This window comes from Notechis scutatus, chromosome 3 (genome assembly GCF_049901735.1).
Source record: "Notechis scutatus isolate UNSWTSFEM ecotype Mainland chromosome 3, rNotScu1.2, whole genome shotgun sequence".
Classification (NCBI taxonomy): Eukaryota; Metazoa; Chordata; class Lepidosauria; order Squamata; family Elapidae; genus Notechis; species Notechis scutatus.
Genome location: NC_142011.1, coordinates 72,200,379 through 72,227,168, shown reverse-complemented (window position 1 = coordinate 72,227,168; position 26,790 = coordinate 72,200,379). Strand labels below are relative to the sequence as shown.

Here is a 26,790-nt window from a genome sequence, read left to right as displayed (position 1 = left end):
TCTTTATTGTACTTACAGTTTTAGGAACAAAGAAAACATATTATCAGAAACATGTTTGACAGTTGCACATTTTGCTATTGACAGACCCAATAAAATACTTTTGTTTCGTTCAATAATTTTCTGAGTTCAAATGCCTTTATTTTTCACAAGAAGAATAACCATAGGGGAGGATCAAATTTGAATTTTGGACCTGCCTTTTGTAAGAAACTCAGTGAGCATCCTTAGGTCTAATATGTGGAATAAATTAACAAATGTGCTTTAGATTCTAAGAAGCCAACATAAATAAATCAGGTTTCATTACTGTATTATTATTTTTTTAAAAATCATTATTATTAAACGTATATGCTTCCAACAAGTGTTTAATGTCTCAAAAACATATTTGTGCTTCCTTGCAGTTGCCCCAACAATTCAGGAAATAAAATCCAGTGGAGTGACTCTTGGAGGCACTGGATTCATAAGATGTGAAAGTGCGGGTGTTCCTTCCCCAGCTTTTGAATGGTACAAAGGAGAAAGAAAGTAAGTTTGGATGCTTTTTTTCATGGCGGTCTGCAACTTAATAGGAGGGAGCCCATTTTTTGTGCTGAAAAAACCCCCCTCAGCTTATACTCGAGTGACAGATTCCCCTCTGAAAAAAAAATGGTGTGGAGCTCCGGAGCTGGGCAGCCGCTTCCCTGCTTCCGTGTTTCCTTTGCAACTTGTAAGCATGGGGGTAATCGAAAGCAGAAAAGTTCTTGCATGAGGATATATTGTTTTTCTTTTTTTAACTGTTTTTAGGGGGGAAAGACCCACCATCATGTGAGAATGCTCAGACACGAAATCTATCCTCCCGAAAATAAGTGTGTGTGTGTGGGGGGGATTTTAACAGAGGGAAGACGTAGGAGAAGGCAAAAGCAACGGAAGATCCTTCTGGGGAAACTGAGGGGAGACTCACCCTTGGTCCAGATGAGCCCCTTCCCGCCCCTAAGGAAGCAGAGGCAGCCAGCAAGGGCAGGCAAGCCCCACTTCGGACTCCATCCGTCCTCGCTCCCACCCAAAGCCACGAAGTCCCCAATCGCGCAGCCCAGATTCGCCCTCCCCTCAGGGGGCAGCAACGACGCCCGGCGTTTCCCGAGACAAGAAGCTCCGCCGTGCAATGAAAGCGCCCTGGCTCTCAGAAAACAACGCGAGCCGAGGTGGCTTCAGCTCCGCTTGGCTTCATTTCCTCAGCCCCAGCTGCTTTCAGTCCACTCGGGAGGAGGAGGAGGTGGTGGTGTGGTGGTGGCTCACGTTGTTTTCTGAGCTCTAGGCTCTAGGCTCACAGGCTCAGAAAACAACGCGAGCCGCTGCCGCCACCACCTCCTCCTCCTCCTCCTTCTCCCGAGTGGACTGAAAGCAGCTGGGGCTGAGGAAACAAAGCCAAGCAAAGCCGAAGGCACCTCGGCTCGCGTTGTTTTATGAGCCTGCGAGCCTAGAGCTCAGAAAACAACGCGGGCCGCCACCACCACCACCACCTCCTCCTCCTCCCAAGCGGACTGAAGGCAGCTGGGGCTGAGGAAAAACCAAGCGGAGCCGAAGCCACCTCGGCTCGTGTTGTTTTCTGAGCCCGCGAGCCTAGAGCCAGGCGCTTTCATTGCACGGTGGAGCTTCTCGGAACGCCGTTGCTGCCCCCTGAGGGAGGGCGATTCTGGGCTGTGCGATTGGGCGACTTCGTGGCTTAACGCGGGATTTCTGATTCCCCTTACACGCGCGTGGATATGCCACGGGCGTTTTCTTCAAATGCCCCACTGGCAGAGAACGCTGACTTTCATAGTGAGATCGTTTTCCAAATTAATTGATTCACTTATGATCTCTCTCTCTCGAATAGTCAAGCCTTTCCAGCACGCGCAATCCGCCGCCGCCCCTTTGCACCTTGCAAATGCAAAATCCCGGGGTTTTGCATTTGCAAGGTGCAAAGGGGCGGCGGCGGATTGCGCCTGCTGGAAAGGGCTTGACTATTCCGGGGAGAGAGAGAGAGAGATCATAAGAACGGCTCTTGCTTTTTTCTTGCAAGGGAGAGAGTGACTCCTGCCTCCCACTGCCATCATCGTCTTCTTCTTTTGGGTTAGTGAATCAATTAAACCTTTCATGATAGTGAGATCGTTTCCCAAATTAATTATTTTTATTTTTGAAATTTACCAATAGCTGCTGCATTTCCCACCCTCGGCTTATACTCGAGTCAATAAGTTTTCCCAGTTTTTTTGTGGTAAAATTAGGTGCCTCGGCTTATATTCGGGTCGACTTATACTCGAGTATATACGGTATATTTTATATGTAATAAGTTAAATTCCCAAGTGTAGGAACTAGATGGGGAAAAGTCCTACCAAGTAAGGGAGACTATTTAATACAATGAACATTGAATTGATTTGTATACTCAAACAAATGCATACAGAAGGATGGATTATAATATTATATCCTAAATAGATGGGTATTCTTATACATACAGCCTGGAGGTCAGTACCAGTTTGAACTTCTAACCAACTTATGTAGGGACTGGGAAAAAGAAGAAGAACTAAGTGTGTATCAAGAGATATACAGACTATATGTGAGCAGAGTCAGGAAAGGACATGCATAGGGCTGTTTGAACTTTATTGAGAGAAATGAGTTTTGAAATTCTTTATTTAACATGAAAATAGATGTTTTTTATTTTTATAAGACACATTTCAAAATTGATTGTAGGTTCATAGTGATCCAAAAGGTGTAGTATAGAATGAGCAGAATAAAGTCATATAGCAGCAGGTAGTAGGTACAATTAGCACTTTTTATTTTCTCACACTTAAATCAAATATTCTGACAAGTAGAACATTAAGGAGAAACATTCAAAAAAACTCATTTTACTGTTCGTCTAGTAGTTAAGCACCAGGATAAAAACTAGGAAACCATGGGTTTTAATCCTGCCTTAGACATGAAAGTTGCCTGGATGATTTTGGGCACCTCACAGGCTTGTTATTGTAGGGAAAATAGGAGGAGAAAGAAGTATTAGGTATGTTTAATTATTTATAAAAATATCAAAGGTGAGGCATAAATACATAAACTACATCGATTTCTACATTCTCCATAGATAGCTATGAAGCATTGGACAGATTAACCTGGATTATTTATATCAGCCTTTCCCATATTGGTGCTTTTCAGAATGATTAGAATTACAGCTCCTAGGATCCAGTCAAAAATTAGAAAGCACTTGGCCTAAGAAAGTTTGCCCTATCAAAATTATAATTAAATAATTGTAGTTATTTCTATTTGTTCTTCTTAACTGATCCCTGAAATCTATAACAAAAGGGATGTTTTCCTTGGTATCTTTCTAATCTATTCATTGTCTACCTGAATTTGACACTTTAGAAATAAAAACATGATGCAGCTCATATTCCTTTTTCAGATGATATTTGTATTTAGTAAACTAATAATTAAAACTTTGTGAAAGAAATGTTTAAATATTAGGCTGTATCTATAGTTACCTGCATGCAAATAAGATGCATTACACATACCATGATCACACAGAAATGTACTGGAAAAAAATTAAATTGTTGATACATCAACAATTTATTCTCAGGGTTTTGAAAAGGACTATAGTATCTATTTCCTACATGTAATATTCTGCTTTGGAAAAATATGATTAAACTAAAATACAGTATATATTTATATACAGAACTGTGTGGTGATTAAATAAAAATAGAACATTAATGTAATATACAATATTAAATCATCAATATGCAGCTATAGATTAATAATGATAGATATACATTTTGCTAAATGCAAAAAAGTACTTTTCTCCTAGATTTATGATGTACTGCCTCCATATATCAAAATTAAATGGTAACTGTTCCATACTAGCAAGCTTGTAGGCCTGCATTCCTATTGGTCCGGAAAAGCCGGGCCGTGATTGGACAAAACTAAGCGTTCTGATTGGTTCTTATTTGGCTGCCGCGATTGGGTAAAACCAAGCGCGGCAAGCTCAAATGCATGTCATAGGCTGCCTAGCCGCAGCCAGCTCTATAAAAGGAGCTGCCTCGGCTGGGAGTCTTTGTCTCAGTATCTGGTTTCCTAATAAAGAGCTGTTGTCACTACTTCGAGTCTCGTCTCTCCTTGGGACCCACTGCCCAGACTTAACAGTAACTTATTCATATAAGTATGACTTCTACTTTCAGGATGAAATATAAACAATTCTTGGAGTAATCAAGCATAGCCACATCAGCTCTTTTCCAGTTTTCTGGTAGTTCTCCGGTGCTCCAGGATTTTTAAAAGATATGGTGCAGTGGTTCTGAGATGATCTCTGCCTGATCCTTTAAAACTCTGGGATGTAATCCATCAGGCCCCAGTGATTTGTTTTCATCAAGATCAGACAGGTGTTCTCTTATTATTTTTTTGCTTATTTTAACTTTTATTTCTGGTCTGTCTTTTACAGTTATGTTTTTGGTGGGTTGAGCTATAATTTCTTTTTGCGTGAAGACCAATGCAAAGAATGAGTTAAGCAGTTCTGCTTTCTCTCTGTTGCCTGTTACTTCCTTGCCGTCTTCTCTCTTTCATGGACTGACTGTTTCCTTGATTTTTTTTCTTGTTATTTATATGTTGGAAGAAACTTTTATTATTATCTTTGACTTTTGTTGCAAGTCTTTGTTTGTTCTGAGCCTTTGCTATCCTGACTTCATCTTTGCAGATTCTGGCTATCTGTTGATATTCTGTCTTAACTGTATGTCCTTCTTTCCATTTTTTGTACTTGTCCTTTTTTTTTCTTTCAATTTGCCAGAGAGATCTTTGTGCAGTCATGCTGGTTTCTTCTTGGATTTCTTGTTTTTCTTTCTCAGTGGTATTATGCTGGTCTGGGCTTCTATGATCATACTTTTCAGAATTTCCCAAGATTCTTGAGTTGTTTTCCCCTTTAGGATTTCTATTCATGGAATCTTTCCCAAGTTCTCTCTGAGTTTATTAAAATCAGATCTTTTAAAATTCAAGACTCTGGTATCATTATGTTCTATTGCTTGTGTTTGTGTTATGTTGAATTCTAGTATGACATGGTCACTCTCACCCGAGGTACCTGCAGTTTCAACTCCCTCTATCACTTCTTCTCTGTTTGTAATAATTAAGTCCAGTATGGCTGTCCCTCTAGTTTCACCCTCTATCTTTTGGGCAACAAAGTTGTCAGCTAGGTTGGTTAGGAACTTATTTGATTTCTCACTTGGTGTAGAATTAGTTTTCCAAATGATATCAGGATAATTGAAGTCTCCCATTACTACTGTTGTGTGTTTCCTGCATATGTTTGTTAGTTGGTTGGCAAAAAGGACATCTATTTTTTCTGCTTGATTGGGTGGCCTATAATATATACCTATGCCCATGTCATTCTTTTTTTTCTTTTATATTGACCCACATGCATTCTAGGTTTCATGCATTTCTGTAGCAATATAGTGGTCCTTTACATACAGTGCAACTCCACCTCCTCTTTTATGGGGTCTGGTTTTTTTTTTGAATAGTTTGTATCCTTCTACCAGTATGCTCCAATCATGGGTTTCATCCCACCAAGTTTCTGTTATTCCAACTATATCATATCTACCTTCATATATTCGTAGTTTGAGTTCACCCTGTTTGTTCCCCAGACTTTGTGCATTTGTATATAGGCACTTGAGATCTTTATGTCCGACACTGTGTTTACTGTCTACATAACTTGTGTTGTGCCTGCCTGCCCCTACTTTCTTGCCACCTGTTTGATTAATGCACATGGTATGGCACTCACTATTAAATGCTTGGTTTTGGTTGACAGCAAGGTTGATAATCTTACCTGTATAAACATCTATTTTGCATACACTGGTATCCTTATTAATTTTAGATTGTTGGGGATAGAAATGTTCTGTATCCATTAATTCTCTGTCCCCGCTGTTCAGTTTAAATGTTTATCCAGGAAATCTGTGAATTTAATGCCAAGTAACTCAGCCCCTTTCTTTGATGGATGCAAACCATCTCTTTTGTTCAGTTTTTCATTGGACCAGCTGCAGACATCATGACTAATAAAACCAAAGCCTTCCCTTTTACACCACTCCTTTAGCCACACATTAAACTCCGCTACACACTGGCCTTTCCCTTTTTGTTCCTTGTATACTGGTAGAACCAGCATAAAATCAATTTATCCTGACTCTTCTTTGGAAAGGAAGCCAAAATGCTGGTATTGTTGATACGTCTAAAGCCATTAAACTAAGCAAATGCTTGGAACTAGGTTCTCTAAATATTGTCAAACCCTTCTCTAAATATTGTCGAACCTTAAGTATAGCATTTGAACATGCCTGCTAAAGTTGCTGGGAATTATTATTAAATAACATTTGGTCACCTCCAAGTTTCTCACATTTGATCTAAACTAAATAACAGATGTCTATTCTCAGTCATAGAGGTCATGGTTGTCCCAAAAGTGCTTTTTCAAGAAGCAGTTGGACTTTCTGATTTTTCTTTGAAGATGTTTGCCTCTCATCTTTTCAACAGTTCCAAGAAGGCTCCACACCAATTTGCACCATTCAGGTGACCCTGATGACATAGATAAACCTCCAGGTGACCTTAACAACCTGCTAAAAAAATGCAAATTTATACTCTTCCAGGAGTATAAATCCTTCCATTCCCCACCATCCAATCAGAGCTGAAAAAGCTTCTTGGATGAGAAGCAAAACGTCTTCTAAGAAAAACTAGAAAGTCCAGTTGCCTCTTGAAAAGAAAGCACTTTTGGCCAAATAACAGATATTTCCAATGGTTGGAGTAGAAGATGGAGACTGATTCATGAAGCAAATATAGAATACTAAAGTGAAGTTCAAGATCTGTGTTTATCAAAGATTCCTTTTTATACTTCTTATAAAAGTTTTCATCATGCAGAGAGATCCCAGTATAGCTCTTCAGCTGACTATACAGGATACACATAATGTACACAGACTTCATATAAAAAGGACTTAATTTCCAAGCCATCAACATATCAGCTAGATAAATCAACTCAAATAATTTTCATTTGCTTCCTCAAAAAATAAATTCAGTAACAAAGTGCATTGTTGTTAAACTGCCTTACTTTGAACCCACATCAAATATATTTTACCTTTCAAGCTACTTTGGTAGTATCCAAAACAAGGACAAGAGAGATTCTGGAAAGTGCTTATAACTCCCAGATCAGAGTTTCTCAACCTTGGCAACATTAAATGGCGTTCAATCTGCTGACTGATGAATTCTGGAAAGTTGAAGTCCATATATCTTAAAGTTGCTAAGTTTGAGAAACACTGTACTAGTTTCATGGCCTGCTTTTAAAGTCATTTGCTAATCTTTACCTTACTGTGCCCTGATTCTCGTGAACTGTGAGTAATCAGTTATTGCTATTGTTTATCTCTAGGATTCAGTTACAGCTTGCCCTGCTCCTTCACAATTGAAAATGAAAAGAAAAAGAGCTTCATTCTAAAATGAATCGTAGTTTTATTTCACTATTTGCCCCATTTGTATCATTTCATGTGTACATTTATTGGATATCTGGTCTATTTTTTCCTGAATCAGCAAACTAAGTCTGAACTGAGACTTCCTTAAATGTAAGAGACTTGTGCTGAAGGAAGGAAATGTGTTTTATGAACTAATGTGTATGCACTGTTTGCATAGATGATAATCCTTTGCTAAATTACAGTTCATTAGAACAATATGACATTAGCATTTTTGTAAATGTGGCATCAATAGTTTTCATAGTTTGTTTCCTATCCTGCTTCAGTATAAGCTAATGTATTTCACCCACATTAAGCTAAAAATGCAAATATATTTGCATTTAATTCTAACAGTACTTTCCATTTTCTCCTCCATTCTAGATTGATCAATGGGCAACAAGGAATTACTATAAACAGCTACAGTTCAAGATCATTTTTAAATTTCAACAATGTGACAGAAGAGCATTTTGGCAACTATACATGTGTCGCTGCCAACAAATTAGGCACAACCAATGCCAGCCTGCTTCTTAACCGTAAGTCCAGAAAAAAATATGAGAAATGTTTATGTGGTAGGTTTCTTTTTTCTTCTTATCTTCCCTGAAGGGAAAAAAAACTGTAGTACTTTGTCTAGTTCAGGTTCTCTTTAGAAATTTTGTGAGTTATACAGATTTTTCTGAGCTTCTTTAATTAGACGTGCCCTAAGTTGAAAGTATATCCTTAGCCTGCTCAATTTCCACCTGAATCTTGAGGTAAGCAGTCTGATGATGTGATTACATTAGACCTTAGGATGAAATCAAATCGCCTGATGAGATCTTTTTCAAGATATAGTCCAGAAATGGGCCATTAGATGAATATTAGGCATGCATTATTTTGATTTCCTAAAAGTTATTTCAAATACAGTCCATAACATGGCATAATAATAGTACATCCTGTACATCAAGATATTCACAAAGACCTTCAACTTTTGCACCTGCTGTCCTGACACAAGGAAGGCTTTGATGACACCAATGTGGATTGATCAGCAAATAAGTTGTTAACACTTTGCAGCATAGTTTCGTAAGTGGGAGTGAGTGGCTGTGTACACCAAAATAGTGGTGGATCTACCATAATGATGGTCAAAGTTGTTTTTAACAATAAAAACTATGATATAAGTTTTGAAGTGCGAAACTCTGATACTGTAGCTGCTGCCACTTGCCTTGTTATATACTTTATGTGTAACTCTTTAGGAATTCAGTTAGTTGACATTAAGCAATTGACTGTCACATTTTACTGAGTGTTACAATAAATAGAATCTGATGAAAAAATATTGCCTACCACTTTTAAATTAGACTGTGATTTCTTAATTAAAATGTGCATGAATAAAATAAAGCTGGTGATACATTAGGAAGATACAACAAATAATTGAGTGGTTAGAATAGAGTAATTAGAAAAGCTGCCAATACTAACTAAGAATACAGAGCCCCTGTTGGCCAACTATCTTTATTCCCCTGCAGTGTTACTATTGGTATATGAAGACAAAGTGATTTTATCATGATTCTGTCACAAAGCTTGTTGCAGCCCTGAAGCAACTGTTTCTGTTAGTGTAGAAGACAGCACATTTCAGCTTTGGCAAATTTCCTACTATCTCAGAATCCAGCTAATTAACTGCTTCTGTTTGTGTTTCTTTAAAAGAATTTGAATACCTACGAAAGAACAACAGAGATTGCATCTTCTTTCACAAATTCTGTTCTAAGAATGTATGATTATGCAGTCTCTGTGGTACTTCCAATGTTAAACAACGCACACGATAAACCTTGTTAATGGCAGAAGATTGAGTGTTAACTTATGTATTTAAAATACCTTTCTGACATTCACAGTATAATTATGCCTGGCTTGTAAATTGAATGCTGAGACAAAGTGCTCTGAAATAATAATACAATATAATATAAAAATCAGTGATGAAAAATTGGTGGGAACATATGAGTTGAAAAAGTAGTCAAAAGTGAGCAGGTTAAACTATTGTGGAATTTCCAAATGCAACCTGATAAAGTCTTGAGGCATAACACAACAGATCTAACTGTGGGTATAAAGAGAAAGTGTGGATAATTGATGCAGCAATACCAGGGGATAGCAGAATAGGAAACAAAGAATTGTGGGGTGGGTGAATCACAATGTGTCAAGGTCTGAAAATCAAAATTGAAAGTGGTTATCAGCACACTAGTGGTTATCAGCACACTGGGTGCTATACCAAAAATTTAGAAAATCTGTGCATTGACATTCCATCTGTCAATTATAAAAGGTCCCACTCCTTAGAACCATACATATACTATCCTGATACATTGTGACAACCTAGGTTTTTAGGAAGAATTCAAGGCATAAGAAAGCCAATATTGGCTAAATAACTGGCAGTTGTGGATTTCACATTGTTGTGTATGAATAACAATAATTCATAGTATCAGTCAACCTTTGATTTAAAAATATCTTCTTTGGATACACCTTTGATGTTACAGGAACTTGGCTTGGCTAGTCTAGTAAAGAGAAGGACCAGGGGAGACATGATAGCAGTCTTCCAATATTTGAGGGGCTGCCACAGAGAGGAAGGGGTCAAGCCATTTTCTAAAGCACCTGTAGGCCAGACAAGGAATAATGGATGGAAACTGAACAAGGAGAGATTTAACCTGGAAATAAGGAGAAACTTTCTGACGGTGAGAACAATCAACCAATGGAACACCTTGCCCTCAGAAGTTGTGGGAATGCCAGCACTTGAGATTTTCAAGAAGAGATTGGACTGCCATCTGTCAGAAATGGTGTAGGGTCTCCCACTTGGGTGGGCGGTTGGACTAGATGACCTACAAGGTCCCTTCCAACTCTGATTATCTGTTATCTGTTATCTGACCTTCAAGTATATCAGCAATAGAAAGACACTATTGGGAGAAAGTAGTTTCTAAGATATATTTACATTTATTAAATATATTTATTAAAACCAACAAAAAGTCTACTAAAAATAGATGTAGTTCTGTTTGTTTATATCATAATATATACACATCTATGTTTGGATATGATATACCAATCTGACCTATAAAAAACACAGTTTTTCAGACCAGATCGAGACATAACTCAAGGTCACTATTACTTGTGACAATTATTTGTGACTTTACTTGATTTCTTTGAAACTGGAAATTCCACTAAATAGGAAAAAAATAGTGCTATTACACACAGAATTGCGTCCCATAGAAGGACAAACATTTGGTTCAGCATCTTTGGAGCTTTGGTTCAGCATCTTTAATCTCTGACCAAACATAAATGTTTTACTGATAACAAAGCATATTATTAGACTGTATGTAAGAAGAGAAAGTCTTTATTAATTTGTTTTTTTTGTGAGGTCTGCTCTGTAATTACAAGGTTTTCCATTTTCTGAAAATTGTGTTCAATCAAGAATACATAAAAAATAATATGTTAACAAATCAACAGCTTAACGAACAGTGGAGTAACTAGAGATAGTTTTTAGTATCAGATATTTCTTCTGACAACAAACTAAAAAAGAAATAACAATTTTATTTGCTATTTCAGAGCACTCACAATACTACAGAATAGAATTTGCTGCTATGACATACTGAAGCCATTGATCTCAGTATTTTGATAAAGCTTAACAGGTCTTAATGCCTGCAACAGGAGTGTCAAACTCACATCATCACAGTGGTGTCATGTGATGTATCGGGACGTTTTCCCCTTTGCTAAAAGGGGCTTGGGCATGGCCAGCAGTGATTCATTCAGGGCCGGGAGTTTGACAGCCCTGACCTAGAGGATAGACATCCAACAACTACAGGAATTAAACTTTACAGCTGTCTGCTCAGAGTAATAATAGAGGTTACTTGGTATTAATTGCTAAAAACCACAGAAATGTTTGTTTTTACAAAGAAAATGATCTCAGTGATAGAACAGATATGATGAAGTGCTTTTCCCAAATCTTTCTTGTGAGTGTGAAGCCTGCTCAGAACAGGGATGGACAATTTGTGGCAAAGTAAACAAGCATCATCAGCCAAAAAAAATTCCAAATGCTACAGATAGTGCCATGAGTAAAATAAGTCATAGTGCCATGAGTAAAATAACTAGATGCAATATTCTAATTAATTGTGACTAATTCATCATTTCATCTATTCCAAAAATATCCTTTTTTAAATACATTGTCTGTACTTCAAATACATATGCAAGCTCTGTAGGGTTTCAGAGATAACCATTTTAAGCTTCTGGGCGTGTACTGTGAACAGTCCCATCCTGCCATCTAGGGGTTTATTTGAAATATTTCCATTGTTTACTTGCAGCTTTTTCTACAAAGCTTGTTCTTCTCAAGAATATAGAAAATTGGTCTATACTATAAATAAAGACACACATATTGTGTTTCATTAAGCCTACTCTCCGAAGGATGCAAACACTTCTATGTTAGCTATCCAAGATAAAAAGTACGGGGTTTTTTTTCAATCTTTTAAGTGAGACAAAGAATAAAGGAGCTAAGTCTCATTTAAATATGCAAAATCTGCTTTTGAACTAGCACAGCATCAAAACCAACAAAAAAACAAATGAAAAGTGCTTCCTTAAAAATAAAATAGAAAAATAAGGTTAACCTTAACCTCCATTACCATCTTTCCAATTTTAATCATTTGTCAAATGCAAGGAAATTGAATAGTTTTTCAGTTAAATATTTGTATGAAAAGCTACCACATCTACATTCAAACTGCTAAAACTGCAAATACAATATCCTTGTACGTCAGGATACTGTATACATCGGGGTCACCAACCTTTTGTATCTCAGGGACCACCAAACTCATAATTTTAAATCCCAGGGACCACTAACTGGTTCTGTGGGCGTGGCCTAATTTGTGGGTGTGGCTTGGTGGTCATGTGACTTGCTGGGCATGGCTTGTATGTAAATATTATAAATATTTATATAAATACTGAATTTGCTTGAACAACTTTTACCCAAAATCAGGCAAAGCAGGCAGACAGATTGAGTTGCTCACAGAATCACAGATTCATTCAAAGATCTATCTATCTGCCATCAGCTAGCTCAGTCTGTCACATAAAATTTGCTAGCAAGCAAACTCACAAAATTTACTCACAACCATGTGAGTAAATATTGATTTTTTTATTTAAAAAAGAGCAACTTTTACCCAAAATCAGGCAAAGCAGGCAGGCAGATTGAATTGCTCACAGAATCATTCAGTGAGCTATCTATCTGCCATCGGCTACCTGAGTATGTCACATAAAATTTGCTTGCCATGAGTTTGCACTGAATAATAGAAGCTTCAGTCCTAAGAGAGGTTCGGCTGTGCTTAAAAGCAGAGCCGAAGATCTAAAGACTAACTAGAAAGCAAGAAATCCAACCATTTCCTGCTTCATAGCTAATCTAAATCTTCTGGCACAGCAGAATAGCTGATGGTCGGAAAAAGGAAAAATAGCATTTTAGCAGGCAAGTTTGCTGGGTAAGGAGTGAGTGGGCGGGGAGGGTTTCCACAGGCCATGTGGTCGGCGCAGCCTTGTGTTTCTGCACAGCCTGGATTAATTGCTTTAGGGGGGGTGCTCTGGGGGTGAGATTTCTCTGTAGCCCACCAAAATTTTCTCGCGGCTCACCCATTGGCGACTGCTGGTATACATAGTGAAACAAAAAAAATCCTTGAAAGGGATATTTGCTAAGGGCTATATGTCTGAATATAGGTTTCTATGTTATCTCTGTATTAGAGTCATAATATTGCAATTCAGGATTGTTTGGCCCTTTGTTCAAAAGGAGCTTCTGTTTGAGATGAAAGCTCTCCAACTTATTCAACATAATATTCATTTGTTTTTCAAATTTTCTTCAGGTGCCTCTGCATTCTGAAATGCCTTTAGAAAGCACAGAAGATTAAAAGGTTTCCTGACTCCACAGAACAGTAGTTAAAACTGCAAAGTCTGGGAAATCTCTACCTTACTACCTCTAGATTAAACCATAATTAGAATTCGCTCTAAAAACAATGTTTTTGGTCAATTTATGTTTTTGCAATGATCTGTTGAATCCATTGTGTAATGTCACACATTTCCATGTCTGAGTTGGTCAACTAAGTTGCAATGAGCCTGGTTAGTATTGGAAAGGGAGAATCCCAGGATCTTACTCTTAGCTGGGAAGTTAAAAACCGTTCCGCAAAAAAGGTAGTGGCAACTAATACTGCCCTGTTGCAGTATTTTTTTTGGTTTAATTTTAATTTTGTTCACAGTTCTATCTGAAAAAAATATAGTAATTTGGCAGTGGTATGTCGTATATTTCAGATATTTGGCCAACATTGAAGAAGTTGAGAATTACTGCCTTAGCTAAACAAAAACAATTGTACATGATATTTTAAAGAGAATTCAGTTATATATTCCAAAGTGTTTATCACTACAGAATGCTAAAATGTCATTAAGCAGCTGTCACATACTTATTTTAATATTGGATTATGTGATCTGTTTGTATACCTATCATATGTTTTCAGCTCTTTGGAGATGAAAGGTGCAATAGAAATGTTGAAATATGGTAATAATGCTGGTGAAATGTAAATACCATGTTTCCTTGAACATCTGCTTTAGCAAAAGAGGAAAGAAATACATTTTTTTTATATCATGAAGAAAATTCATTTCATTTTCCAACTAATGTAAGTTTCAGCAACAAACAGACATTTTTAATCAAATCAAATTTAGTGGAAATATAAATTTGCTGTAATTTATCATGTGAAAGAATGGAAAGAAAGAAAGATGAATATTCCATAAATGGAGGCAGGCTAGACAGTGTGCCTCTGTTAGGAAAGGGGCAAGATGCTGAAACTAGCATCTAAAAAATAAAGATTCACACGTTTTAGAAGCTTAAGTCTCTTTTTAGTTGAAGTTTTGTTTGTACCAACAGGATCCTGATAAGTGACTTAGATAGTATGACCCCGGGGTCCTACCCAGCCTGTTGACCACCCCACTGGTCACATACTGAAGCATACCATTAAAGAGACTATGAAATTCTCCCAACAATGGTGTGGGTGAATCTTGACAAATCTGTCTATTATCAGTAACCTGGTAGACTTACAGCATGGTTAAATATGCATTTTTCCCATTTACTGGCTGTTCTGCAGTTGCTTCTGTTGGTTGAAGTCATTCAGAATCAGTTCAAATAGAATGCACATTTGCTGCTTATATGTCATCCAGATTCCTGCAGTAAAGCTTGAAATATCAAATACCCATATTAGGTAGTTCTTTCTTCCCTCATACCAACACTCATTCAAAGTGGTAACTATCAGCTATATAAATGGAAATTCTAGTTTGCCACAGTTGGTATTATTATGTTGGTCACACAGTCAGCCAGATGTTTTGACTGGATTTGGCGTATTTGACCATCTATCAATTCCTTTCCAAGAACCTGGGATAGGCAGATGTTGTCTGGTGGAATTAAAGCTGCTTTTTGCAATTGACTGATAATAGGCTGTTGTTGTTTTTTGTCAGTGCTGATAGTTTTCAAATGGTGTTTCAGATATTTTGGAATTGTGTTCAAGTCTCCTGTTAGTATTGCTATTACCTTCGCTTTCTTTTGTCACAATCATTCTACTTCTATTTTCAGGTTTTTGAATTTTGTGATTTTTCTCCAGTTGTTTCTCTTCTGTCCTGCTGTCTCCAAGCACTTCTCACTATTCAGACATTTTTGTCTTTCTTATCAGCAATTGTTAAGATTGGGATGTTGTGTGGCACAACATTCTAAAGTCCTAGAGCACTTTAGGTGTTCATTTCTTATTATTATCTTTATAATGCACAGCTCATTCCTTCTTATGATTATACATTTTTTGTTGAGCATTTTGTGTGACAATGGGTAGCAAACATATAGTATTTTTTTGTAAAACCAGACCTGAATGGTGTTTTCTTAATCTTTGCTGCCATGTTTTACATGAACAGTAATACAAGCCTGAAATTAAAATGTACAAATTCTAAATGTCCTGTAGTTTGAAAAGATCTTTCTATTGCATATACTTATGACTGTTTTGATTTGCAAACAGAACAAATCCTATGTATATTTATTCAAAGTGCAAGCTTAGGTTTGATGTAATCTACTTCTAGACAAATACATGTATATAGGATTGTAGCCTAAATTCTTCTTTTTTAAAAAAAAAAACTCGATGTTCTATAGACAGATGGAGCTTAATTATCAAAACAATATTTATACCTAATAGTAATGTATGTGTTTTCTTATTCTTTCATTTTCTTCAATTACTATTATTAATTTCAGTGCAACATAGTATAGAATTCCAGTGCTATGTTTATGAATGCAATACTTGAAATGCTTTTGTCAAAAAATACATTGATAATGTAGTTCAGTGTGTCTACACCTCATTAATCTTTCTGACCATTTGCATAGCCCATGAGTGGTCTATTTAATGTTGCAGGGATTCATTTAGATGGAAAGTGATTCCTTTGGTTGAATGGCTCCCTTGGACTGAAAAAAAAGGAACGACAGATTAAAAACTTAATATATCATATATTATTTATCTGTGTGCAGATGATGATCAATGCAAACATGTAAAAAGTCAGAATGAACTATTGCTACTCTGTAGTCTGTAAATATTCTGGTTCTCTTCATGTGCTTCAGGTGAGAGTGTTAAAGACTTAAAAACTAAATATTTCAGTTGTTCAGCTCTGACTGCTTTTGAAAAGGGGGGCACTGGGAAGCCATTTTTTTCCAGATGAGAATCTTATACTGGATACTTGGTTTGAATGCATAAATAATTCTAGATTTTGCAGCAGTATTTTGATTTTCATTAGGGCTGTGCAATGTTTTTTACTATATGAGGCAACTTCTCTTTAATTTGTCCCACCTGTAATTCAAAATTATTTGTGGAGCTCCATCTCTATTGTATAATTCAGAAATAGGGGGCGGTATTATGCTCAGCCCCAAATGTTTTCTTTTGCTTTTTAAATTACCTTTAAGCCCTTGGGTCAAATAATACCTTAACTATGAAAGGAGGAGGAAAAGAAGCTATTGATTAAGATGTTTTTTCATATTTACAATTATATATTATATAGATGTGTTTCTTCTTTCTCTCATTTGACCTTGGAAATAGTATTTTCCACTATACTCATTTCTATTTTGCCCTAAATTAGAGCTATGTTAGTCAGGGGTGGGATGCTACCAGTTCTGCTCTGTTTTGTAGAACTGGTAGTTCTGAAGAGCAGCAGACACAGAACTGGTTCTGTATCTGCTGCTGTTTGGCTCACCCGCCCACCTGGGATCTTACCTGATCTTCATTTCCTGCTTTTTCAACCTCAGCTCTTTGCGTGGCACAGCTGAGGCTGAAAAAATCAGTAAAAAAGGCTTTTTTCAAATGCTGCGCACCTGCGCGCAGCACTTATCAGCTGTCCGGGAAGCATAGCTTTTGTTGTATTACACATGCGCACAGCACACATGTGGCGCGCATGCATACGAAGCGTGAATGTGCGTGTAAAATGTAAGTACCGAACCGGTAGTAACACCGTTTGAATCCCACCCCTGATGTAAGTATATTAAGCAGTGTTATCTGAAATATCAAGGATAGAAAAGGCAGAACACAATCAAACTACAGCATACTAACAATGGCTTTTGAGAATGTCACAGATATAATCTCAAATATTTCAAGAAGCTGGTTTAGTAAAAAGATCATGTAATTTTAGAATCTTTCGAATATTTTGTTTCCCAGTTTAAATTTGTTGCAAATGTTGTGTCTTTCCTTAAAACTTGTTTAGTCATTGTAGACCTATCCATGCTAGATAATAGAAAAACAGAGATGGTTTCCTGATCCATATTTCATTTGGGAATGAATAGGTAAGGGATTTTCTTTTCTGACCATACAATTTAAGTTTAGTTACTTTTAATCAAGAATCTAGCCACAAAGAAGACTAAGTGATTCTCATACAGATCTACATTTTAATCTGTTCCAGATGCATGTAAATAACAAGTTCCTAATTTTATAAAGAAATAATGGCTTCATGGATATTGGTCACATATGATATCTCTGCTATATCAAATAGTGTCTTATTGTTTCATTTCTCCCTCTCCCCCTCTCTCCCTCCCCCCCTCTCTCTTTCTCTGTACAAAAATTATATGAAATATATGTGGTCCTTGTTAATAAGGTTCCACAACTGAATATTTATAAAATAATTTGTTATTTGTAAAGTGTACTGGGGAGGAAATTCACTCTGCCTCATACATAGAATGGAGATATTCTAAGAATTTTATAAATATCTATTGCAGAGTTTGCTAGCTTGTTTGGTTTTTTTAAAACTCCATGATCTCACTGAGTACTGTAAGCCTTTTTGCCATCTCTGTGAAAGAAAGGCTGTCTCCAGGGAAATTTGGTTTAAAAATCACTTCTGTGTCAGCCAATAGCCTACTCTTTCCTAGCTCTGCTCATTTCACAGATGCTAACCATAAATACAGATCATGATGATATTGGACTACTATTTTATTATATACTATCAGATTCAGACTATAGAACACTGTAGATTTTTGTTCATTTTTGTCCTTGATTTGTTTTGTTGTAATTTTCAACAGGAAATTAAATCACAGTTCCAAGTTATAATTGTAATGATGTTTTCTATTAGACTTTAGAATACATTGCAGCATAAAAATATATTGTCCCATATTATAGATAACGTACCAAGGCCAGGAGATTACACCTTGTAATTACCATCTAGTGAATTCATGAAGTGCATAAGCTTTGAACCAACTTTAAATCTATTCTTCTCACCTCTGAACTACACTGATTCTAACTATTTTTCAGTGAAATTAAATAGTTGCCACTAAAGTCAAAGGCAAATCAGTGTGACCTTATAATGAACAATAAAATCTTGTCCTTATAAGTGTCGAAGACTGGAAATTTCTAGAAATTCAGATTTCTTCCAAATTGATATTACCAAGACAACAACAATAGAAAGTTTTCTTTCCTCTTCCTGTTATTGTTTTTATGAATTATTTCCCGAGTGCATACAATAAAAATAAAGCAATTTAAATCTGGCAAGAAGTAATCTATTTTCTGTATTGGTATATGATCACAGCTATACAGTCCCTCCCATCACAACTCATTTTCAATGCTAGAGTTTCTGACATCAAGGGAAACAATTCTGATCCCATTTTTTTTTATCTGACATCAGAATCTTTCTCTGATCTCATAAGGTCAGATCCTATGGCACAAATGTAAAACTCAATTGCGTCATGTGATGTATTGCGATGTCTTTTGCCTTTGCAGAGCCAGGGTGGTCGTGGCCTGTGTGGGATGCATCCTGCCCACAGGCTACCAGTTTGACACACCTGTCCTATGGCATTTCAGGCCTGTTCTGACCTAGGTTTCCCCCAACAGCACAAAGCTGAGTCCTCATCCCAATAAACCCCTTTTATTTGATTTACAATGAATTTCCTCTCCAACAAAGACCCGGCCAACAGTGTTTCATGATAGTTGCCAATTACAAACCTTTGTCAGGCTTGGTGAATGGCCAGACCAATATCTTTCAGATGCCGCAATCCTTGGCAAGCATGCCAGAGTGAATTTAATTATTTCCTGCAAAGCCCCACTCCCCTTTCACTCCTTTTTTATACTCTAGGGGAGGAGCCATTCACTGTCCACCTGTGGCTTTAATCCTAAATCAACCCTTGTTCCTCAGCTATTCCCTCCATCTGGCAACTCTGCGCATGCACACACTGGAAACAGGCTCTCGCTGTTCTTCTGTTTAACTGACTCTGAAGGCAGCTGATAACTGTGAGATGGCCCTGGCCCCATCTCTGTTTCCAACGCAGAGCACTCATCACAGCCTTCCCCAGACTCCAGGACTGGCCCTTGCTCCTCCCCAACCTCCTCACTGTCCGAATCTACTGCCAGCTCCTCTGGCCACTGTCAGGCCACAACAAGGCCATAGAGTCACAGTCATAAAAAAAGACACTAATCTTTAAGGTTAACCAAGAACTATAATTATTATTACCAGTATTGGATGATTAAGTGACAAATGTTTTGATTAAGGCTGAATTTGAAAGGTGAGATGCTGAAACATTGCTACAACTTTAAAAGCACAACTATAATGATGTGGGAAAATACCCGAAGAAAGCTGAATACCATACACACACACACACACACACACACACACACACACACACACACTCATGAAAGATACATTACTTTTAGTAATTTATTTGGAAAGGGGTAAACAAGGAGCAAATTTTCTACTTCAAATTTTCTGGACTGTATTTCACAGTTACATCTAGAAAGGTGACTTAACTACCAGTAGCAAGAAAGGTGAGCTATAAAAGGAGTAACAACAAACACAAACTAACTAATTAGGAAAGAATCATTCTGGAGGAGTTTTCTAGATTAATTATACACATGATTTTAGCCAACAGGAAATCAAAATAAAATGATGAAGTTAAGGTCAGTACATTCTATTCAGGACAAAACAGGAACTTTGTCAGCAGTTTTCAAGAACTGCTGAAGGGAGGTATTTTCAATGCTGATAAAAATGACCATCTTTCAGCTTATCTGTAAATCATGCACTACCCCAACTATTATATTTTAAAGTCTAAAATAGTTTTATTTTAACATAATTTAAACTGCAGCATTTGGATTGTTATCTTGCCTGAACAATCAAAACTGTTGATGCAAGTACCTCTACTTTGTTCTTGCTGAGTCATTCTGCATTATTTTGCACAATTCTGCTTTAGGACTTTTTAAATCAGACTATATTGGTGGTAAAAAAAACCCTTCCAAATAGTAATTTATAGTGTCAGTACACGGTTAAAAAAAATACTTCAAACAAATCCAATCGAGCTTATTGTATTGAAGTGGGTAACATAATTGTAGCCTTTGGACATGTAAAATAATTCGGCCTTTTTACTCCTAATTGTTCTATAGTAGTAGAAAGGCTAGTAAGAATGAATTTAGATTTATTGATAGGTCATAGTTACGTTTTCCTATCCCTTTTTCATGTCTAAATTTTGGGGATGAGGTTTTTCTCCTGTTCATTACAGGAATCTATATCTTGCTCCGTTAGCATTGTGGTGTAGTACAATGTAGTAATTCTAAAAGATGTTATATAGTAAAAAAAATGTTTCCATACTGCCGGGAGCATATTGAACATATTTGCTTCGAAAGAAAGAAAGAAAGAAAGAAAGAAAGAAAGAAAGAAAGAAAGAAAGAAAGAAAGAAAGAAAGAAAGAAAGAAAGAAAGACTCAAAGACCCCAACCAATTTGTGTTTTTTCTCAAAAAATAACTATAAACCAGTTGACCCTGAACAAAGTATTTAAATTCAGAATTTTTAAACTACATATATTTAGGGGTCACATTCATTTAAAAAAAAAAACCTTTTTCTCAGGACCCTTGTTTTTTTTAAAAAAAAAATACTTTTCCATGGGCATGTTTGAAATGTAATTGACCTGTTAAGATATCCAAAAAAATTGTAAGTGCAAATACTTTTTAAAATTATTACCCTGGATTCTGTCCTAACTATTTCCTGAACTTTACTGTGAGCATTCTTAAAGTTGAGAACTGTGCTTTTGATGTTGAGCTAAAAATGCTTTGAGATAAAGAAGAAAAGCACTAGCATTATATCAGTGACCCAGCTAAACCTAAATCTGGCTGACAGATTCCCAACAGCTGCTAGCAAACACTAAGTGCATAGCACAGCAGAACTGAAAAAAGTTAAAAATGAAACTGCCACATTTCCTCTGTTTGTTTGTTTTTTATTTCTGTCAGCAGTGTGCTTCGAGCCACAGTGAGAAATGGCCAGAGCCAAACTTAATCCAAATAACATTCCAAAAATGAGAATCCTCGGCAATCTTCTATTTGTTCAACCTTTGAAAACTGTATTTTTTTTTACTGTATTTGTTGACTATTTATCTTTTTGATGCATGGCTTGCATGCAAAATTTATCACTGACATAAAGAATGGCCTAGTTGCATATGCTATACATTTCCCTATAATTAAAAAAAAAAAAGGAAAAGTGCATGTACTTACCACACAAGTTACTAGCTTCCTGAGGGTAGGTGAATTCAATATGTGTGACCTAGCAGAACCTTTGGTGTTTTCTGACTTCAGCCAAGCCATTGTGGAAAAGGCAGGGAGGCAAGTTAAACACTGCAGGAAATAAAATAGTTCTTTCTTATGGACTTATTTAACAACATTTTGGAATGGGCTAAAGGTCATGATTTCTGGGATAAATCATCCCTCCTGAAATCCACTTATATAATGGAACAATTATAAAACATAATTTTGATGTGTAGTTTAATACCCAGAATCGTTGACAAGCCAAATAGGAAATAATGAATGGCTTGTCGTTTCCCACCTGCTCAAGATTGACTCAGCCTTCCATCTTTCCAAGATCGGTACAATGAGGACTCAGATTGTTTGGGGCAATATGTTGACTTTGTAAAATCGTTTAGGGAGACCTGTAAAATACTGTGAGGCAGTATGTAAGTCTAAGTGTTATCGCTACTATATTTCGGTGCTGTGAGTGTGCATATATTTCAAAATCAGGCCACTTTTTTGGAATCTCATACAGTGACATTATACTGAGAGCCAGGTTACTTTTCAGATGTTTTGCTTTGTGTGTTTAAGATATATGTGAGTCGAAATTGCTACTATGATAAGAGCTAGTGAAGCCATGGCTCACTCATTAAATGAGAACAGCAGCCAGGTATCGAGGTATAGTCTACTGCAGTCTCACATATAAGCACAAAACCCATTTTTTAACCTTCATTTTATCTTCATGCAATGAGCTTCTGGATTCTTTTAATTATTTGCTTGTGACAATGCACTTTTAAATCAAGTTAATGGTTTTCAGCATGATGCAAAAATAAGGCAGACATGTTTATTTAAATATACTTCAGGAAATACCATTTGCCCTTGAGGAATATAAGACACAAATCCTTTTCAGGCACTCAGTACCCATCTCCAAACTATTGGCTAACGTTTCTCTTTAGATGGCAACATTTCCAGCAGTAACTTTTATCCCCCAACTAAAGCTTAGTTAATATTCACCACCTCAGTATGACAATCCTATAAACATGCAATTATATTTATAAGATTCCTTTCACTTTGGCACTGTTTATACATTTCTAGGGATAAAACTAGCCCTTTGTTCATGAACAGAACTAAGTGAGTGGATACTTACTGAGTCATTTTACAACTATTGTTAATCCCCACACCACCCTGGAACTGTTTGCTTTTGCTGAAACACGAAGAGAAGCAGAGCTCACTTGTGGTTTTTAACAGTTTGAAAAAGCCAAATTAGAAGACCAATTTTTTAACCTCTTGGGACTTTTTTAAAAATCCTTCTTGGCATTTTTCAAAGGAAATCTATTTTAAAATACTAAGCTTTCATCTGCAACTTTCCATTTTGGGGTCCTTTCTTTTTTTTCCCCCTTAACATGTATATTTTTTAAATATCAATTCTTCAGGAAACCTTTCAAAATGCAAATTTTGCTGATATCTTTTTTAACACAAATTTATTCTATCTGCAGACACTGTTTGATAGTGCGGGGTTTTGAGCCACGGCAGTTTCCATTGTTGTGGATGTTGCAAGTATGTTCTCACAGAACTGTGTACTGGAATTCTTTTGCATCTGTATCTATGAGCACCTTGTAGGAAGCACATGGATATCTCACAATTCAAAGACAAGATTCCTATCTACAATATTGATAACAATTCTTTATTCCTTCACTGGAAGGTTTTCAGCTTCAGATAATGGGAGGGGGAGTGTTAGGGATACGTGTGTGTCTGTGTATGTTTTCTCAGTTGTAGATAAGGAACAACATTGGCTTAAATGATGAAGCTGGTCCTTTATCTTCATGCTTGAAAAGGGAATTTTCCATCCATTTCACATGAAAATGAAGATGCTTTGTTTTGTTTTGAATGAACTCTGCATTTCAGCAGCCTTGCTGTGTTCACTGGAAGCCAGTAAGATTTCGCATTATCTCAGGAGGGCCCTTTTGCTTAGCTTTCTGATCCAGAGGAAGCCTTAACAAGTGGCTTGAGGAGTTTTGATTAAGAGTAAGTGATATAAGGCAGGCAAATTACAAGAGCTCAGAAAAATTGTGCGAGGGTTGGAAACCTAATGAACAACTTGCTGAAGAGCCACCCTTACCTTGAGATCCAGTGACAGTGGTAATTCAGAAAAAACCTCTTTCCTTAATGAGAAAGTGGCAAACAGCATTATTCACCTTTGGGGAGAGGTGAACATTCTCAAAATGAATATTATTCCCAGATTAATTCATATTCTTAGAGGAAATCCAGTTTGTAGAGCTAACAAATATTTTCAGGAAATAAATTATTTCTTTAGAAAATTGCTATGGTTTTTTTCTTTTTTGATTCTGAGAATATCTTTACCGAAAATGCAATTACCAATTCATTAGAGAGGAGTCAGTTTTCTGAATTGGGAGCTGAAGTTCATGCTTGCTTACCTATTGTCAGGTATGAAATACAGGCAATCCTTGACTTACAACCGTTTGTTTAGTAAAGTTACAGCAGCACTGAAAAAGTGACTTATGCCCATTTTTGCACATTTATGATTCCTGCAGCATCCCCATGATCACATGATCAAAATTCAGATGCTTGGAAACTGACATGTATTTATGAAGGTGCGGTGTCCTGGGATTACCTTTTGCGACCTTCTGATAAGCAAAGTCTATGGAAGTCTGATTCACTTAACAATTGTGATACTAACTTAACAACTGCAGTGGTTCACTTAACAACTGTAACAAAAAAAGTCATACAATGGAGCAAAACTCACTTGACTATTTTGCTTAGCAACAAAAATTTGGGGCTCAATTGTGGTCATACATCAAGGACCACCTGTAATTGTTGTTCCATTTCATCTCACAGAGATTTCAGCAGCCCTAGTAAAATATTGCCGTATGTAGGTTTGGTGCATCTGATTCTGGTGATTCTGGTTTGAATAGAATAGAATAGAATAGAATAGAATAGAATAGAATAGAATAGAATAGAATAGAATAGAACAGAACAGAACAGAACAGAACAGAACAGAATTCTTTATTGGCCAAGTGAGATTGGACACACAAGGAATTTGTCTTGGTGCAAATGCTCTCAGTGTACGTAAAAGAAAAGATACATTCATCAAGAGTCAAGAATCATAACGTACAACACTTAATAATAGTCATAGGGTACAAATAAGCAATCAAATCATACTAGGAAACAATATAAATCATAATGATACAAGTGACAAAGTTACAGTCATACAGTCACAAGTGGAAGGGGATGGGTGATAAGGAGTGATGAGAAGATTAATAGTAATAGTAGTGCAGACTTTGTAAATAGTTGGACAGTCTTGAGGGAATTATTTGTTTAACAGAGTGATGGCTTTCGGGAAAAAACTGTTCTTGTGTCTAGTTTTCCTGGTGTGCAGTTCTCTATAGTGTCGTTTTGAGGGAAGGAGTTGAAACAGTTTATGTCAGGGATGTGAGGGGTCTGTAAATATTTTCACAGCCCTCTTATGATTCGTGCAGTATACAGGTCCTCGATTGAAGGCAGGTTAATAGTAATTGTTTTTTCTGCAGTCCTAATTATCCTCTGAAGTCTGTGTCTGTCCTGTTGGGTTGCAGAATCAAACCAGACAGTTATAGAGTGCAGATGACAGACTCAATAATTCCTTAATAGAACTGTATCAGCAGCTCCTTGAGCAGTTTGAGCTTTCTGAGTTGGTGCAGAAAGAACATTCTTTGTTGTGCTTTTTGGATGACGTTTTTGATGTTAGGTGTCCATTTTAGGTCTTGTGATATGATAGAACCTAGAAATTTGAAGGTCTCTACTGTTGATACTGTGTTGTCTAGTATTGTAAGAGGTGGTAGTATGGGAGAGTTTCTTCTAAAGTCTACCACCATTTCTATGGTTTTGAGTGTGTTCAGTTCCAGACTGTTCCGGTTACACCACGAGGCAAGTTGTACAACCTCCTGTCTGTATGTGGATTCGTCATTTTCTTGAATGAGACCAATCACTGTTGTATCATCTGCAAACTTCAGTATTTTAACAGATGGATCGTTTGAGATGCAGTCATTTGGTATATAGAGAGAAGTGGAGAAAGCACACAGCCTTGTGGTGGGGGGGCTGTGCTAATTGTACAGGTATCAGATGTGATTCTGCCTAGCTTCACCTGCTGCTTCCTGTCTGTTGGATTCACAATGGACTCACGTATTGGACTCACGTATTGGACTCACAATGGAATATTCATAAGTGAGCCACAATAACATACAAAAATTATTCTGGGTTTACATTCTCTAATTTTTTTCATTCTCCTCCAACACAGTCTTTATTTGTTTCTTTATTCAAGCTGACAAACTGTGTTAAAGTTCATTGTGGTTTGTTTGAAAGAAGCCTGTTTGAAACAGAAGCAGAAATGTGAAAACACCTAATGAAAAGAAACATATGTGGCTTGTTTGTGTCATTAAATTAGGGTTGTGTGTGGTATTTGAAGTTGGCCATTGTAACATGTTGCAATTTGTATTGACAGTTGGGAGGAATTTCCTCATGAAGGGCTTTTCTTCTCAAATCGCAAACTACAACAGAAAGCAAGCTGATTTCTTTCAATGGTTTTCATGATATCACGATAGAAGCCCAAATAATATTCGGTCACCATTAAAGAATGCCTTCTTAATTATGTTTTGTCAAGCTCTCGAGAACCAAGAATGATATGTGGTGTTACTTAATAGTAGTTTCCTTTATTATTCTTCACCTTGAAGAATCTTGACAGATTGAAGAAACTGTTTGCATAACTACAGACATACTCTGAGACAAGCTAGGGAGGATCCATTTTAACTGTCTTCCAACCAAAGTTATTATTGGAAAGATGGTTTCTAAGCTCTTCTGCCTCGTTGTCTTCTGGAAAGCAGTCCCTGCCTTCTGGAAATCCAGACTACATTCCCACCAGTTTTTCTGCTTGTGGAATACTCTTCCCCAAGACTCACCTGACACAATCTTTTGGGTAATCGACAAGGATAGTTTTATTTTTCTATTTTTTAAATATTTATTTCTTTACTTGTAACATATAGTTGCCATTTCTTATTATCAACTCTTATAACTTTTAATTAATGACATCATTTTAAATCTTATTTTTATATCTGCTAAATTTAGTTTTTATTGTGGCCACCCCTTGATTTTTTTTATTTTGTAATTTTATTTATCTGATTTTTATTACTTGTAATTGAAAACTAGAGAATAAAAAATGAGGTGGGACAGGGGAGAATATTTTTTTTTCCTTAAGGGGTTTTGGAAATTAGTGTGTTACTAGAAGAAGACTAGTAACACATTAGTTATATTACTAATAGAAATGTAATCAAATGGAAAATTTGTATGCATTAATGTTAAGTAT

General features: G+C 36.7%; 1 protein-coding gene across 2 annotated transcripts in view; it reads left to right on the top strand.

Moving 5' to 3' along the window:
• Positions 1-26,790, top strand: part of NEGR1 (neuronal growth regulator 1) — a 543,684-nt gene that overhangs the window by 440,137 nt on the left and 76,757 nt on the right. For both annotated transcript variants that reach the window (XM_026679346.2, XM_026679345.2), the window contains exons 5-6: positions 396-516; positions 7,818-7,969. In XM_026679346.2, coding sequence (XP_026535131.1) covers positions 396-516; positions 7,818-7,969 — 273 coding nt within the window. The remainder of the gene's footprint in view (positions 1-395; positions 517-7,817; positions 7,970-26,790) is intronic.